This window comes from Lissotriton vulgaris, chromosome 1_1, assembly GCF_964263255.1.
Source record: "Lissotriton vulgaris chromosome 1_1, aLisVul1.2, whole genome shotgun sequence".
In the NCBI taxonomy this organism is placed as follows: Eukaryota; Metazoa; Chordata; class Amphibia; order Caudata; family Salamandridae; genus Lissotriton; species Lissotriton vulgaris.
In genome coordinates, this window is record NC_141685.1 from 132,926,589 (window position 1) to 132,945,601 (window position 19,013).

At 47.0% G+C, this 19,013-nt stretch overlaps 1 protein-coding gene across 1 annotated transcript in view; it reads left to right on the forward strand.

Moving 5' to 3' along the window:
- LOC147737776 (uncharacterized) overlaps positions 1-16,715 on the forward strand; it is a 77,989-nt gene extending 61,274 nt beyond the window's left edge. Inside the window, exons 8-9 of the mRNA XM_086935320.1 lie at positions 5,963-6,064; positions 15,620-16,715. Coding sequence (XP_086791446.1) covers positions 5,963-6,064; positions 15,620-16,299 — 782 coding nt within the window. The 3' untranslated portion in view covers positions 16,300-16,715. The remainder of the gene's footprint in view (positions 1-5,962; positions 6,065-15,619) is intronic.
- Positions 16,716-19,013: the final 2,298 nt, after the last annotated feature.

Genomic DNA, 19,013 nt, shown 5'->3' on the forward strand with positions numbered 1-19,013 from the left:
GGCCTGCCCCTCCAACTCTGGACCTCCACCACCTTTGCCGACTTAAGGAGAGCACTCAAGATCTGGCTGTTCGATGAAACGGCTCATACTTAGCGCCTGTATACTGCCTGGATGATTAGCCATACTCTACAAATCCTGTTGATATGATATGTTAGGATATGATATGATACAAACCCTACCTCAGCCACTAGCCATTGACACCTCCACCATTATTGAACTCGAGAAATTGAGCACACAGGTACTTCTGCGCAATCTAGGCACCAGTTACTGCACAGGTTACCCACCAAATCCTCAATGACTTCCCCTCTCCACGCATCTCTGACTCACTACTCGTCTTAAGAAGTGCCCCCACTCCTCCAAAAAAGACAACAGGCAGGCCACCTAATCCATGGAACGACCCTCCGCTGCAACAGGCAATTATCTTGGCAGATCCCCTCCCCCGAGAAGGGCCCTAAATAGCCATCTGTGCAATAGGACTGTACACCAATGTTACACTGCAACTCCACCATGGAAAGGTGTGGCCCCAACTCATACCGTATTAGGTTCCTATGAAACCTCTGCAAAACTGCTGCAAAAAATGTCAAGCACAAATTCCTTAAATAACACCCAGAGACACTAATAACTGGCATCTTCTACAGTCCTGCACACGGAGGCATTATAGCTGACTTCATCTTCTATACTATGAAACCCGCCAAATGGAGAGAAATTTTCAACAGCACCTTCGCATAACTGACACTACCAATGTCCCTTATGGAACTAAGCCCACTATATCCCAGAATGTCAACGGAGAATTGTCCATGGCCATCTACAAAAACTGGAACATCCTAGTCCATGCCTCTGAACAAAACCTAACCCTCTTTGATCGCCACTTCCCTAATCTCTATGCCGCCATGCCATCCGGTTCCACCTCCACCTCCCCACCTAGAGAGCCACCCAAGAATCCGTCTACTCTAAATCCTGCTTGTACTAACTCCACCCCTTTCAGCCCCGTCTATTGCCAGACAACCGAACGATACAGTTTGATTATAAGAATTATTCTTCCCCTACACATCCTACGTCCTGGACTCCTCCCAATCCGGCATCCGAAGCAACCACAGCACGGAGACTGCACTCCTCGCTACCACCGATGACATCCACTCCCTCCTCGACCGAGACAAGAGCGCAGCTCTCATCCTACTGGACCTCTTGGCCGCTTACAACACAGTCTCCCACTGCACCATAATCATGAGACTCCAAAACGCCAGCATAGGCGATAAGGCACTGGACTGTATCCTCTCCTTCCTCACCGGCCGGACACATCGAGTCAGACTACCCCCATTCCTTTCAGAATCTACAGAGATCTGCAGAGTGCCGCAGGGTTTCTCCGTGAGCCCCACCCTCTTCAACGTCTACCTGGTCCTCCTCACAGACATCATCTGAAGCCACAGACTCAACATCGTCTCCTACTCGGATGACACGCAGCTGATCCTCACCAATGAACCTACAACCGCCAGATCCATCTTCCAGAGCAGAATGACGACTCTAAACACCTGGATGAAAGTCAGCTGCCTCAAGCTCAACTCGGACAAGACTGTAGTGCTCAACCTGGGTCCCACCACTTCCGACTGGGACGACTCCTGGTGGCCAGCTGATCTGGGACCTGCACCCACCCCTACGGACCATGCACTCAACCTTGACATCATACTGAACTCATTGCTCTCAATGAACCGCCAAATCTACTCAGTTTCCTCACCCTGCTTCTACACACTCCCCCCAAAGACCATATCAAAAGTCTTGGGGTTTGGTTGGACAACAACTTGAATTTTGGGATACAGGCGAGTAAAGTAGCAGGCGCCTGCTATGGTATCCTTAAAATGATAAGAAAGGTCTTATCACTTCTGCCTTTCAATGCCATGTAACTGCTGGTACAAGCCTTGATTCTTTCTCGGCTGGACTACGCCAATGTGATCTACTTGGGTGCCCTGGCTACGACCATCAGCAAACTCCAAACAGTTCAAAATTGTGCCGCTCGTCTTTTGATGTAGGCCCATAACCGGGAATCTGCTAAACCTCACATCTCCACTCTGCACTGGTTGCCAGTTGGCGAAAGGATTCAATTCAAAAGTCACTGTGCATTGCTCACAGATCTCTTTCGGATACTGCTCCTCCGATCCTCGGTGCCATCATTCCCCGGTATTTCCCCACGAGGTCACTGCGCTCTAAGAAGAAACATCTTGCCATCATTCCCAGAGTGCGGAGTGGGGGGCGGCGTTTCGCCGTCATTGCTGCAAGATGCTGGAACCTACTGCTGGACCACATCAGGCTTGAGACCAACCACCTATGGTCCCGCAAATTTCTAAAGACTATGCTGTTCCCCTGAGTCTGCAAAAACAACAGGTGATGGACCGAATGAGGATCAATGTCACACATTCAACCCAGTCAAAAGATCTGGGTCCTAATCCATCGTTTTTTTGCACTCCACACCACCCTGGGTTAGACAATGGCGATATGCAAATCAGCTCTGACCCTGTGCCCCATGGGAACAGTCCAGTCCGAACTACAAAAGCCATGTCCTTCCCAGAACGGAATCAAGCATCCGAGGACCGGACCGGTTTCGAGGTAACACCTCTCATCAGCCCGGCTAGCTTGACTCCAGTGGCGTGGAGCGCCTGGGACCCACGTCTGGGCATCCCCAGTACACTTATAGCGAGTTTGCAAAAACAACAGGTGATGGACCGAATGAGGATCAATGTCACACATTCAACCCAGTCAAAAGATCTGGGTCCTAATCCATCGTTTTTTTGCACTCCACACCACCCTGGGTTAGACAATGGCGATATGCAAATCAGCTCTGACCCTGTGCCCCATGGGAACAGTCCAGTCCGAACTACAAAAGCCATGTCCTTCCCAGAACGGAATCAAGCATCCGAGGACCGGACCGGTTTCGAGGTAACACCTCTCATCAGCCCGGCTAGCTTGACTCCAGTGGCGTGGAGTGCCTGGGACCCACGTCTGGGCATCCCCAGTACACTTATAGCGAGTTTGCAAAAATAACAGGTGATGGACCGAATGAGGATCAATGTCACACATTCAACCCAGTCAAAAGATCTGGGTCCTAATCCATCGTTTTTTTTGCACTCCACACCACCCTGGGTTAGACAATGGCGATATGCAAATCAGCTCTGACCCTGTGCCCCATGGGAACAGTCCAGTCCGAACTACAAAAGCCAACATGGCTTTTGTAGTTCGGACTGGACTGTTCCCATGGGGCAACAGGGTCAGAGCTGATTTGCATATCGCCATTGTCTAACCCAGGGTGGTGTGGAGTGCAAAAAAACGATGGATTTGGGCCCAGATCTTTTGACTGGGGGAATGTGTGACATTGATCCACATTCGGTCCATCACTTGTTGTTTTTGCAATTGCCGCCCTAAGTGCGCTGGGGATGCCCAGACGTGGGTCCCAGGCACTCCACACCACTTGGAGTCAAGCTAGCCGGGCTGATGAGAGGTGTTACCTCGAAACCGGTCCGGTCCTCGGATGCTTGATTCCGTTCTGGGAAGGACATGGCTTTTGTAGTTCGGACTGGACTGTTCCCATGGGGCAACAGGGTCAGAGCTGATTTGCATATCGCCATTGTCTAACCCAGGGTGGTGTGGAGTGCAAAAAAACGATGGATTTGGGCCCAGATCTTTTGACTGGGGGAATGTGTGACATTGATCCACATTCGGTCCATCACTTGTTGTTTTTGCAATTGCCGCCCTAAGTGTGCTGGGGATGCCCAGACGTGGGTCCCAGGCACTCCACACCACTTGGAGTCAAGCTAGCCGGGCTGATGAGAGGTGTTACCTCGAAACCGGTCCGGTCCTCGGATGCTTGATTCCGTTCTGGGAAGGACATGGCTTTTGTAGTTCGGACTGGACTGTTCCCATGGGGCAACAGGGTCAGAGCTGATTTGCATATCGCCATTGTCTAACCCAGGGTGGTGTGGAGTGCAAAAAAACGATGGATTTGGGCCCAGATCTTTTGACTGGGGGAATGTGTGACATTGATCCACATTCGGTCCATCACTTGTTGTTTTTGCAATTGCCGCCCTAAGTGTGCTGGGGATGCCCAGACGTGGGTCCCAGGCACTCCACACCACTTGGAGTCAAGCTAGCCGGGCTGATGAGAGGTGTTACCTCGAAACCGGTCCGGTCCTCGGATGCTTGATTCCGTTCTGGGAAGGACATGGCTTTTGTAGTTCGGACTGGACTGTTCCCATGGGGCAACAGGGTCAGAGCTGATTTGCATATCGCCATTGTCTAACCCAGGGTGGTGTGGAGTGCAAAAAAACGATGGATTTGGGCCCAGATCTTTTGACTGGGGGAATGTGTGACATTGATCCACATTCGGTCCATCACTTGTTGTTTTTGCAATTGCCGCCCTAAGTGCGCTGGGGATGCCCAGACGTGGGTCCCAGGCACTCCACACCACTTGGAGTCAAGCTAGCCGGGCTGATGAGAGGTGTTACCTCGAAACCGGTCCGGTCCTCGGATGCTTGATTCCGTTCTGGGAAGGACATGGCTTTTGTAGTTCGGACTGGACTGTTCCCATGGGGCAACAGGGTCAGAGCTGATTTGCATATCGCCATTGTCTAACCCAGGGTGGTGTGGAGTGCAAAAAAACGATGGATTTGGGCCCAGATCTTTTGACTGGGGGAATGTGTGACATTGATCCACATTCGGTCCATCACTTGTTGTTTTTGCAGTTCCCCTGAGTCGGCTGCCTGCCTTGTGTTGGCTTGTCTTCAGCGCTGGGAGGCCTTTGGTAGCCATGCACTTTACAAGTGCACACTCACTCACTCACACTCTGCCTGCTTCGAAGGACATTCAGTTGGATCCCCACAGAATCCAGAAAGACCGTTACCCACGCACTCATCACCAGCAGATTCGACTACGGCAACACACTTTACGCCAGGATTCCCCTCGAAACAATTTAAAAAACTACAGTATGTTCAAATCGCAGCCGCCAGACTGGTTCTTGACATCCCCTGCCGCAGCCACGTCACGTAACACCTCCGACAACTCCACTGGCTCCCAGTCAACAAGAGAATCATCTTCAAGTTCCTCACACATGCCTACAAAGCTCTCCACAACATAGGACTAGCATACCTGGACCACGGTCTAGCATTCCTCGTACCCGCCAGACAACTCCCGTCTGCCTATCGCGCCCTAGCCTCCGTCTCCAGGATCCACAAGACCAGAACTGGAGGAAGTTCCTTCTTCTTCCTTGCTGCCAAGACCTGGAGCACCCTGCCCCTCCACCTCCAATCTGCTTCACTGACCTAATTCAAAAAGTACCTTAAGACCAGTCTCTTCAAATTATACTCCACACCCAGGAGGACCAGCCCTCCCACCCCCCACCAGTGCATTGAGACCCTCACGGATGAGTAGGCATGCTTTACAAACCCCTGATTGGATTAATTGATTGACACATGGCACTCCCCCACTGCCTAGCTAGAGCTACCTATTGAACCAACATCCTCACAGTCCATCAACCTCAGCATGAAGCCGACATCACACATCTCTGACCCCACCCCTGCGGCACTTGCAAAAAATCTCAGCCGCACCATCTCTCCTGAATGGACCAAAATCACAAACTCCTCCCTATTTAGCGGCTCCATGCCGGCCGCCCTCAAACTCTGCCAAGTCACCCCCTTCTCAAAAAGCCAGATGCCGACCAGAACGATTCCAGACCTATCACTATCTTCCCGGTCCTCACCAAAATGATTGAAAAATATGTGCTTGCACAGCTCAACAAAAAATACTTCCAGTATAAAATAAATATTTGTTGGGGTGGAAGATCAACATTTCCCGTTAATGGATCTTCCAACACTGATTATTATTCCTTGTTAATAATTATGTTTAACAACTTGAACAAAGAACCTGTTACTTCCAACCATTCATTTGTGCTGTACTTCCTTTTTTATTGCTGGGTTTGCAGATATTGCATCAATTGATTCCCCGAAAATTAAAACGGAGGATGACTCGTACTCTATCCATCACCTAGACTTCGAGAGAAGAGAGCGCATACCCAGCGGTGCAGGTGAGTGTCTATCCGTCACCTAGACTCCGAGAGAAGAGAGCGCATACCCAGCGGTGCAGGTGAGTGTCTATCCATCACCTAGACTCCGAGAGCAGAGAGCGCATACCCAGCGGTGCAGGTGAGTGTCTATCCATCACCTAGACTCCGAGAGAAGAGCGCATACCCAGCGGTGCAGGTGAGTGTCTATCCATCACCTAGACTCCGAGAGAAGAGAGCGCATACCCAGCGGTGCAGGTGAGTGTCTATCCATCACCTAGACTCCGAGAGAAGAGAGCGCATACCCAGCGGTGCAGGTGAGTGTCTATCCATCACCTAGACTCCGAGAGAAGAGAGCGCATACCCAGCGGTGCAGGTGAGTGTCTATCCATCACCTAGACTCCGAGAGAAGAGCGCATACCCAGCGGTGCAGGTGAGTGTCTATCCATCACCTAGACTCCGAGAGAAGAGAGCGCATACCCAGCGGTGCAGGTGAGTGAACTCGTCTGCATGGATGCTCCAAGTCAAACAGTATCAGAAAGCAATAAAAAGAGATTCCATCTATCCACTTATATTGGTAATAGGGCAGGATTAGTATGCCCTGAAGTGTGTCCCATTCATAAACTTCAAATGGAAACTGTCCCTCCACCTGTTACAGCGCTGAAGGCCATCACCAGGGACTTAGTACATAATACCAGATGTCTACAAAATGTCCTAGGTCAAGAAATGGTGGGGAGAGATATGAGAAACAATAGCAATGAGGCTAACGTATGAAATAGATATAATGCAAATATTGTATCAACAAATTGAACGTAACACATGGAACAACTTCAGCTTCGATACAGATTCTCATTTCTATTTCTGACCGTTGCACTAAAAAACTAAAGTAGAGACTTAATATAGGAAACCCCGATTTGTATTTGTCCTGGTACGAGTCACTTAATTTTCTTGTCATTGGCAAACATTAAATCAAGGGTAAGTGGCAGTTTTATAGATGCCATTTAGGCTCTGCTCTACTGGATCAAGAACATTATGGGCTAGATGTAGGTAAATCTAATTTACCGACTCATAAATACCGAATTTTACCGATTCGGTATTTATGAATCGGTAAATTAGAAGGAGGCAGATGTAGGTAATTTAAAAATCTAATTTACCGAATCTGTAACATTCGGTATTTATCGAATCGGTAAATACCGAATCCTGCAAGGGTGCAGGGGGTGTCACTTTGACACCCTCTAGCACCCCAAGTACAGGCTTGTGTGCAATGTGGCACACATACATGCCCCAAAGGCATGTCTGTGTGTGACATTGCACAGGTGTGCTTGCACAGATGTGCATGCACACCTGAATTCGGTATTTTACCACACAATAGGATTGTGTGGTAAAATACCGACTCTTAAGGGCCTGTGGCACTCTTAGGAGTGTCACCTACATATGGATTTACCGATTCGGTAAATATACCGATTCAGTATTTTACAGAATCGGTATATTTACCGAATCAGTAAAATTACCGATTAATAAAATAACATGCCCCTACATCTGAAAAACCTAATACCGGTCGGAAACGGCCGAAATCGGCCGTTTCCGACTGGTATTAGGGATCCTACATCTGGCCCTAAGTCTTTTATCCATCTCATATTTTGTCATAGTCTGACCGGAATTACTCTGCCTTTGAAACAGATTGCTTACACATGAATATGGCGTGTATTGAAAGAAGACCTCTTTTTATGGACTCTGAGTCATTTAAGTTCTGAATTGACCACTGACATTTTTCGATGTTTAAGAACTCTTTTATGTAAGAAGAGCCTTCAGGCTACAAAGCCATTTTTCTGTGCGCATTTTGAGTTACACTCAGTTGTATTCCTGGTTGGCGAATATTATATCTCGTCTTCGTCCTTACAATCAACCTACAATTTACTCCTGCGTTGCTGGAATAGTTCAGTCTTTCTTAGACAAAGTCAAGAAAGCTTAAGGATAGATGGACCCAGAGGAACTAGAGGATCTTCATTGAAGGACCTTTTTAATTTGACAATATTGATTGAATTTCAGCCAACAAGCTAGTTTTTGTTCTAGCGAAGGAATTACAGGTGAATGTTATCAAAATGTGTCCTGGCTCGACCATTTCTGGAGGAAGCGTGGGTCGGGTACAGAAACAAGGTTTGCCCGATTGGAATATTTACCTTCCGACTTAATCTCTGAACTGGAAGTCAAAAATGCTCAGTGGGTTAAGACTGCAGGCTGTACCTACAGAGAGCTCCACGGCAATGGATAGCTGCTGGACAAGGTTCTGGTGAAGCCGTTGCCTTTTGGCGGTAAATCTGAGACCCATACAAATTTGAATTCCGCACCCAGTGAAGCTCCCTTGCCTGCCGGATACTTTTGGCGCCTTCGTCCTGGGAAGATTTCTACGTTCTGACGTAGTCACTTTTTTGAAGCTTGGATTCTTCCAGCGAGACAAGGCTGCAGGCTCTAGCTGAAAAGTGTTCCACAAGGCCAGATACCATCCCCAACAGACTCTGCTGAACTGGATTTGCTGCTGCAGAGGTTTTCCAAGTGGGAACAACCTGCATCCTAAGGCCAGCTGGAATGCACTTTCGTCGGAACAGCTTGACAGGTTGGTCCCAGTCCCGCGGATGTCTTTGGATCAAAAGGTTTCTGTGTTCAAGTTTTCAGGATATGTTAGGTACACTTTGACAAAACCAAGGGTCCCAGGACAGACCTTTGGGTTCAAGACTCACTTCAGCAGAATCATCTAACTGCACGGACCAGGGCAGGTCCAGTTGGAACTGGTCAGCTGGGCAGTTGCAGTAAAGGCCTCTTGTAGCTTTTCATGTCCCTGTAGCTTGAACAGGAGGTCAACTTCTTTGTCCTGGGTTCAAGAGGGACAGCAGGTTCAGTCTTCTAGGCTCTTCTCAGGTCCCAGACTGCAAGTTCAGTCCTCTTCTGGTTCTGGTCTTCCATATGTCCAGTAGTGTTCTGAAAATAGGCATTTATACCCAGCACCAACATGTTGGTGGGGGTGGGATTGCTGCCACACACTTCACTTTTATCCACGTCTGTCCCTCTAGAAGTGCAGATTGCTAAAATTAGCCCTGCCTACGCAAACACTAATGTATGCTTTTCTTATTCTTAAGGGAAAAAATCTCTGCTTCCTTTTCATGTGGCTGGAAGGAGAGGAGATAGCTGCTTTGTTTTTCTTGCTCACAGTCAAAGGGCTCTGGGAAAACGCTCTATATTTATCACCAGAATTTAATGTCCCTTTAATGTTCATGCCCTGTTGGAATGGGCCACAGAGTTGACTGCCGTGAGCAAACTTCACATCTATCTTTCAATTAATTCTCCAAATTAATGCTACCAGAGTCTGAAGTCCAGATGTCTCTGTACATTATTGCTAGCCGCAGACAATGGATGGGACCAGCAGGTCAGGAGTATCAATCCGGGCAAGGCCAGCTCAACTGTTCATCCTTACAAAGTCAGTAAAATTGAATGCTGTTAAGCAATACCGGAGATTTGCAGCGCCTAGAAATTGCACAATTGGGTTTTGGTGCGCTATAGTAAAGAGTAGTTTATTACTATTATTATTATTGATAATGATAATTGTTGTGTAACTTTCCTCCAATGCCTTGTCCCACAGAGTCACCCTGACAACCAGGACAAGACTGACTGTTTCATCATAGCAGATAACGTTTCACAAAGTGTGTACTCTGGACTCTCTGCCACCTCGCTTCACGAACACTTCACTGACATGGTGAACATTGGAATAAGCCACCACTGCTTTATAGGGTGTTTGGTGTCCGTGTCTTCACATTTTTCACTGAACTGCCTTCTTTACCAATTTCCCATTCTGATTTCTTCTAAGGGTCTAAAAGTTTTACTTTTAGTTTCCTATGCAAAATAACACACAAAACCCTATAATCTTCCATTAATATAGAGGATGAATTAAATTATTTAACAGGCATACACGAGTTTTACTCAGGACTCCCCATGAGACAGTATTCTACAAGTATCAAAGATCCGACTCTGATCATGGTTACTTGCAGACAGCTGTCAGTTGCGAGTTGGTGCATTATAAATCCTACATTACTGTGGATGCTCAAAAAATATTTACTTTGTATGTGTTATCACGTTAGTACCTGGAGTGTTGCAGTTAAACACTGCATTTTGTGTCCGATGAGAGCATCACTCGTTTCCCTCCACCCCACTGCATGGGATTTCCTTTTAACACCTATCCATTGAGGGTGGAAAAAACACCTATCCATTGAGGCAGTAACACCATGGTATACCCAAAGACCCCTAAAAACTCTCCTGAACACTACGGAATCCATGGAGTTCACGTGAAATGCGCGTGCACAGAAATCCGATCCCCCACCAAGCAAGACAAGCCAAGAACATCAAAGCGACCGGCCGCTTTGAGTCCATTTGCCACCAGCCACTTCACGCCCTAATTACATCCCTGCTGTTTCCTTTCACTTTCACGGCTGCGAGGCCGTGCTTTACTTCAAAGGGATCCACACCCCGCCCCGCAATGCCAGAGCATTTCCCGGCCCCTTTTAATTTATGCCTGCTACAGTCACACATTGACTCCCAGGAAGGTTTACTGCAGACGGACATGTACTACACCTTACACTTTGCCTGCACATCATAGTGCATTTCATAATTCCTGTACCTTACGTACTTCTTACATCTGCATGTGCTACCCTGTACAAACTCAGCCTTTCACACCTGGGGGCCTTTGACAATCCCGGTGTCGCACACACTGCTTACATCGTTACATGATGACACGAATTCCTCTCCCTGATCAACAGGATAACTCGACTGAAGCCGGAAGCTTGATGCCTGGTAGGCGCTACAAGGATGAATGTTAGTATTTCTGTATCTCTCTGTACCTCAGTGTTTGTGTTTTGAGTCTGTCTGCTTGTATGGAGGGGTGTCTCTTTGAGACTTAGGTGTGTGTTAGGTGTACAACACCTTAGTTGTTCCTTATAACGTAATATATTGTGAAGTGGTTACGTGACTTTGCGTGTGTGTGCATCATTTCGCCATTGTGCTTATAGTGCCTCAAGCGGTCACTGAGAAAGGGATGCCAGACAGATACTCACTGCTCAATATGCATCTCTTTCTCCACTCTACAGCACTGGTCTCTCCCAGGTCACGGTTCGCGTCCCTACTAAGGTCCATCTCCCACACTCTCATTGCAGGTCCCAGGGTTCAGTGGAAGGTGTAACAAAGCCAGAGGGATATGAGCACTTCTTGGCCCTTCCTGGCAGACAAAGCTGAATGTTGTCAAGTCACACAGCAGAGAATGGACTTCCAGGGCTGGGCGCCCTAACCCGCCTCTCCCAGAGCCTCCAAAGTACTTGCTGCCACTTGAAGCAGGTTTGCAAGAGAGCACACGCATAAAAGATGACACTGAGCGACAACTGAGCATGTGCACAGGCCACACACACTCGTCATACACACACCTTCTGCTCACACTCGGTGCGAATGCTTCTTGCACACTAACTTGTGGATATGCATTATACTGCCCGGTCAGACAACACAGAAACACTGTACATGCAGTGTACTGAGTCTAGGGTGTTTCTGTTATCAGATTAAAGTTGGTATCACCATACATTCAGCAGGCCACTGCACCATCCGTGCAGCGGGGGTCCTGGAGAGAAGGCAGTCTCTGGGAAACCTCTGAGCAAATGGGTTTTCCCAACAAAAAAGTTGCACTGGAGTGGATGCTGCATGTGTGCTGATAAAGGAGCACTCTAGTCAGTCCCTGCTTGTGCCCTGGGGGCACTGTAAAGTGCACGCTCCATCGGAGCGAAGAAATGCAGAAGACACACTACAATCGGTCTCCACATGCTGAGGGAACTGCTGTATGGTGCCATGCTGAGCAAACAAAAGGCGCAATGGTGAAATATAAAAGTGGCCACCTGACAAGATTTAAAGACCTGTTTTCACTCGCGCTGGAAATGAAAAGGCAGGGTGAACAGCTGTGTGTAAGGACTGTGTGTGCGTCACTGCTCGTTCTTGTGGCAATACTCCAGGGTGCCGCAAGAGCACATGCCCTCTGTTAGACTCTTTTTTTGTGCCATTCTGCCCTCTGCATCACCACATCATCACTCAGCGCTACCCTAGCATCACTCAGCGCCACCACATTATCACTCAGCACCACCACATTATCACTCAGCACCACCACAGCATCACTCAGCACCACCACAGCATCACTCAGCACCACCACAGCATCACTCAGCACCACAACAGCACCACCACAGCACCACCACAGCATCACTCAGCGCCACCACAGCATCACTCAGCACCACCACATTATCACTCGGCACCACCACATTATCACTCAGCACTACCACAGCACCACTACAGCATCACTCAACACCACCACTCAGCACCACCACAGCACCACTCAGCGCCACCACAGCATCACTCAGCACCATCACAGCATCACTCAGCACAACCACAGCATCACTCAGCACCACCACAGCACCACTCAGCACCACCACTCAGCACCACCACAGCATCACTCAGCCCCACCACAGCACCACTTAGCACCACCACAGCATCACTCAGCACTACCACAGCATCACTCAGCACCACCACATTATCACTCAGCACCACCACATTATCACAGCACCACCGCAGCACCATTCAGCACCACCACAGCACCACTCAGCACCACCACAGCATCACTCAGCACTACCACAACACAACTCATCACCACCCCAGCATCACTCAGCACCACCCCAGTATCACTCAGCACCACTCAGCATCACCACAGCACCACTCAGCACCACCACAGCATCACTCAGCGCCACCCCAGCATCAATCTGCGCAACCATTCAACAACAACTGGTTAAAATATGTTCTCTCAATGTTTCAAGCTTTATTACAAATGTCACAAAAAGATGTTAATATTTCACTTCTGTTCTTGGATTTTCGTCACAATAAAATACACTGAACATAATCTTCACAAAAGTTATTTACAAAAGTTTAAGCTATTGCCATCACTTTTATTTAAGTATTAATTATTTAAAAAAATGAAAAGCCATTGTAATTTGTAATATCAATACATCTAAGTCACGTAAATACAAAACATGTTGCATTACAAATGCTATAGGTGTCACATTTGCGAAAGTTATAACTATTGGCATTGTAAATGACAAAGCTATTAATTTAGCTATTTTCAAAACCAACACATAAATAAAAAAATTGTCATTTACAAGACCAATAGCTTAAACTTTCCTAATGCGAGACCTATTGCATTGCAAATGCTTGTTTGCAAATGTCAGCCTCCCTCATGCCTTTTTCTGCACCCTTCTTTGCTATTTCTCCGCCGCTCTTGCTTCTTTCTGTACTTCTCTTTCTTCTTTCTTCACTGCTCTTACCTCTTTCTGCACCCCGTTCCTTCTTTCTGTACCTTTCTTGCCTGTTTCTGCGCCTCGCTTGCCTCTTGCTGCACCTCTGTTGCTTCTTTCTGCACTTCTCTTGCTTCTTTCTGCACCCCTTTCCCCTCTTTCTGTACCCTGTTTGCTTCTTTCTGCACCTCTCCTGCCTCTTTCTGCACCCTTCTTGCCTCTTTCTGCATTTCTGTTGGTTCTTTTGCGCTGCTCTTGCTTCTTTCTACACCTCTCTTGCACATTTTTGCACCCCCTTGCCTTCTTCTGCACCTGTCGTTTCAACTTTCTGCACCTCTCTTGCCTCTGTCTGCACACCTGTTCCCTCTTTCTGTACCTTTTTCTCGTTTCTGCAACTTTTTTGCCTCTTTCTTCACTTCTCTTGCTTGTTTCTGCACCTCTCTTGCATCTTTCTGCACCTCCGTTGCCTCTTTCTGCACCTCACTTGCTTCTTTCTGAACCTCTCTTGCCTCTTTCTGTACCCTTCTTTCCTCTTTCTACACCTTTCTTTCCTGTTTCTGCACCTCTCTAGCCTCTTTCTGTACCTCTGTTGCTTTTTTCTGAACTTCTCTTGCCTCTTTCTGCACCCTTTGAGCCTCTTTCAGCACCTCTGCTGCATCTTTCTGCACTTCTCTTCCTTCTCTCTGCACCCCTGCTGCCTCTTTCTGTACCCCTCTTGCCTCTTTTTGCTCCTCTGTCGGTTCTTTCTGCACTGCTCTTGCTTCTTTCTGCACCTCTGTTGCCTCTTTCTGCACCTCATTTGCTTTTTTCAGCAATTCTCCTGATTCTTTCTGCACTTCCCTTGTTTGCTTCTGCACCTCTCTTGTGTCTTTCTGCACCTCTGTTGCCTCTTTCTGTACCTCATTTGCTTCTTTCTGCACCCCTCTTGCCTCTTTCTGCACCCCTCAGTCCTCTTTTTGCAACCCTGTTCCCTCTTTCTGTACCTTTCCTGCCTTTTTCTGCACCACTCTTGCCTTTTTCTGTACCTCTGTTGCTTCTTTCTGCACTTCTCTTGCTCTTTCTGCTCCCTTCGCACCTCTAGTAAGCTTATTCAAAAGTGTAAACGTACTCACAAGTGTACGTTACCTTTCTGAATTAGGCTGTATATCTCTGACTCTAGTTGGGGCAGACTCAGGAGTTTTATGGAGTGATTTTAACAAAGCACAAGCAGAGTCAAACACTAAAATGAGCATGTGGCTTTGTTTAGAAGGGGTTGGTTGATGTGCAGTGGGGTTTGACAGCCCAAGTGGGTTGGGCTTGGTTTGTCTGAGTGGTTTGTTCTGTCTGCACATTAGAGGGCAGTAATGTTTTGCTCTAGGTTGTCCTATTTGGGTGTCTCATTGTGCTTGCATGTCACAAGGTGGGAAAGGCTTCCTCTGGGTGGCCTGTTCGATTGGCTTGTTCTGCAGTTCTGCACCTTAGGTGGCGGTAGTGGTTCTTTCTGGATGGCTCGTTCAGTCTGCATGTTATAAGGAGGAACAGGCTCTCCCTGGGAGGTTCATTCGGTAGGTCTGCATGTTACAAGGTGGCAATGGTTCTCTCGGGTGGCTCGTTCTTCCTACACATTACAAGGTGGCAGGGGTCCTCTCTCGGCACCTATTTAGGTGCTTAGTTCTGCAGGTCTGCACATGTTAGGAGACGTCAATAGTTCTCTCTGGATGGCTTGTCTGACTGGCTTCCTGTCACTCCACGTTACAAGGTGGTAGTGGCTCTCTGGCTGATCTGTCTCAGTGGATCCTTCTGCAAGTCTGCACATGTGAGAAGGTGGTGATGGTTCACTCCTATTAGCCTGTCTGGGTAGTTTGTTCTGTCTGCACATGTTAGGCTCATTCTGTAGCTTTCGTGGGTGTCTTCATTGAGGGCTGAACTCTTACCCATTTCCCTGCTTCTTTTCACAGTCTATGTCTGCCTGCAGACAAAGTATTGTCCTCTCTACGGCCCCATGCTGTTATTGTCTCAACATAAAGAATGCCTAATGTCTTCACTGCTTACCCTTACAACTCTTTAATCAGTCAGCCAGTCGTGATTCTTCCACCTGGTACCCATGGTCCAGCCACAAAGTGCTTGGTTGTGTATACAGAGCTTGCGCTCTTACTGCCTTTCGATACACTCCTGCTGTGGAAATGATTGATGCACCATTTCCCTTCTAGAAAGCTAACATTCATTTATTTCAATCTTACAGGAAATGGATCGATGAAGAGCAACATGAGTACCTCTTTTCACTATCATGAAAACCCTGCAATTTTCAAATCTGTGGCACAAAAGAGGAAAGTAAACATGGTCCAGAACATTTCTGAGATAAGACATTCCAATAGCCAGATGCCACCAGCGAGTACTCAAGAACAAGGAGGAGAGAAAAGTGCAGATTGGCCAAGAGCTTGCAGTGCTCTGCAGAAGTCGACACCCTACGAGTGGAGATTAGACAAGAGCTGTGAGAGTACAGTGAAAAACAACAGTGTTCTCTGTGAATCAACCACACCGCAAAGTAGCAAACCATACACACATGCTGACAGTGGGCAAACCAGCCCGAAGAGCTGCTATGTACAATATCATCAAGAACACAACTTACAAGGAAGATATACATGTACTGAATGTGGTAAAAGCTTTGGAGCGATGTCAAGTTTGCTCATACATAGGAGAATACATACAGGGGAGAGACCTTATCATTGTACCGTGTGTGGAAAAAGCTTCAATCAAATAGGAGCTTTAAATAGGCACCAAAAAATGCACACAGGAGAAAGACTGCATCGGTGCACTGTATGCGGAAAAGGATTCAACCGAAAGGACTACCTGCAGGTCCACAAGAAGATACACCCAAACACGGTAGACGATTGTGAGTTCCATCTAGTGGAAATTATGTAAATACCAAAGTGTGGACCATGAGCGAATTAGGGAGCACATGGAGTTGTTATCGTCCTTTTACCAATGCATAGAAAAGAGAGTTATAAGAGACATCCAGATAGAATTAAAGACAACTACACATATATGGCTCAGAAGAAGAAATGTTATTGCAACTGATTGTCAAGTCTTCCCCACAAATAGTGAGAGGAATAAAGATGGCCAGTGGTGATTTCAGCATCTGGTCTAAACCGTGAAGTGTATAAATCGTTCTAGATGTGTTGTGGCGCATTTCGTTGATTTTGTGACCGAACTTAGAAATTGAGTCTATGAAAGGGACTAGGTATGGACCCCATAAAGAAGCTAAGTGTTAATAATAATCTGGATTTACTTTGAGAGAATAGTAGCAACCCTTGTCTCTTGATGAAGGGCCTGACCTGCTATACAAAAAAAAGAAGCTGAGTGTAGAGTTGCCATCCCAAGACTACAATGTGTGTTAGATGTACATTAGCAGAAAAACGTCAGAGAAATGAGAGGAAGGAATTTGAATTTTTGAATTTTAACATATTTATAGAGCGCGCTTATACCAGGACGGTTTCATGGCGCTAGGAGGTGGGTGGAATGTTATAGGTATACCTAAAAACCAAGAAAGCAGATATACATCACTTCCTTTACAAAAACACAGTGAGTATAGGTCCATCATCGTAGGTTTGGAAACAGGCTTTTACTCAACAAAGAGCGAAATGCTCAGTCAATTTTACAGCATTGCGTAAAAAGAACGGGCAGTGTGCCCCACTTCTTAAAAACCTGGAAAAGACGTATACTTGACTCCGTCCTTGGAGGTTATGGCTCTTTTATTCCAGTATCAAACAAAGTACCAGATATCTTTTCACCCACTAGTGCAATCCATCTCCACGCAATAGCTAGATCTCACTCTTAGCATGGGTATTAAGAGGTCTGCCGGCAGCTTTTCTACAGGGCTGAGTCTATCCACAGACTGCCACACCTGCTGGCTAAAGTATAGACACTAGAAATGGCCGCCTCCCACTCCTTATAGCACTAGAAACTGCTGGAAACACAGCTAATAGCTAATAGCTATGGCAGTTGCCCTGCCCACTCACATGTGTCCAAGTCTTATGTGGTAGTCCTAGAAGGTTAAACACCTACTGTTTTAGGCCATGGGCATTGTTTTGGGGCAGTGGAGCAGGGAGACAGCACTTCTGTCCAGCTGTTGGACCTAGGTGGAGCCACCAATTCAACTGAGGCAGCTCCTATAGCCATGTTAACCAACTTGTCATAAACGAGGATAGTGGGAGAAAGCAGTTGGTGTTGCCTTCCATTGGTATCTTGCAGCTGGATTTGAAATCAGGCTGATGGAGTCTAGAGACCTGCTGATGAAGATCTTGGTAGTAGGAGAAAGTCTTCTCATCTGGTGACCACTTGACAGAGGACAAAGCCCGCAGATGTGGTCCAGGAACTAAGTGATGCCTCAAAGAGGATGTGAGAGTAAAAAAAGAATTGTTTGTGAAGTAGTATTGATGTAGCAGGGAACATACCACAGGCAGTGTATGAAGCAGTGCAGATTATGAGACCTCAAGTTGTCTTTGGGAAGAGAGGCTCTGTGCACAAAACCTTGAATACATTTTTAATCTCCAAAAACCTCAACATTCAATCCAATATTGCTGAAAAATGACCGAACAGACTATATAGTAATTATCCCCTCCCTGAAGTGAGATGCTGTCCGTCAGCTCTTTACAGACCTGCAATGGCCACCTCCTCTTAAAGAGATCCAGTTCAGAGCCCATGATGCAAATTAGGATAGCTTACCAGGAGGCGCTGCTGTTTTAGAGAAGTAACAAGGCACCATTGGTGAAACCTAGGACCAATTGAAGAACCAGAAATCTGGTGTCCATCAATACTGAGGCAAAGATATTGTTGGTCTGCGCTTGTAATCACTCCCATGTCCAAACAAATGGAGGGCTGTCCATGCAGGCTACATTTCATCTCTCTGGGCCTTCGACTGCCCTGATCATGTCTTCCACTTTGGCCCGGCTCTACAAGTCGAGCCTTGTCTGGTTTTGTTGTTTCTTGTGGTGGATGTAAAGCGGTGAGTTTAGTGTGTATATTTTTTATCTTCACTGCCACCCATCAGTCATGGAATCTGCCAGGGTTCACTTCGGTCACCATTGATATTTAGTTTTAACATCAGTTCATTAAAGGATCTGTTTAGATACCAAATGCCTAAATTCCATTCATAGATTAACACACTCATTTGCAGATCAAGTGCCCTTAGGATAACCTTATGTTAGAAAATGCATTTCTAAGTTCAACAGGTAACCCTTAACCATTGGAAGGCCATAGCCACATCTTGGTTCTCGCACCTCATTTCAAAGGGTGGTAGAATTGCTACTCTTCTTCTGTGGGGACTCGTCCAGCTCCACCGTTCGAATCTCTTTGCTTGCAGTCCTTCCGCCCCAGAATAGGCCGCTCAACAGGGTCTGAAGATGCACTGTCTGTCGAGTGGCTCTCCTGCCAGTTGTGTATGTGCAAGCTATGATGGTCATGAATAAGAAATATGGGTAAGTGTCCCCCTGTGCTAAGAGGAAACTGCTGGCGCGTCGGGCTGTTTGTTAATTGTTTTACAGAAATCACTCCCCATTTTTATGTAAAACAAAATAAAAAAAATTCTGATGGATACTTTTAGCTGCAGATTCTTCGCCTCTGGAACACATCCAAGT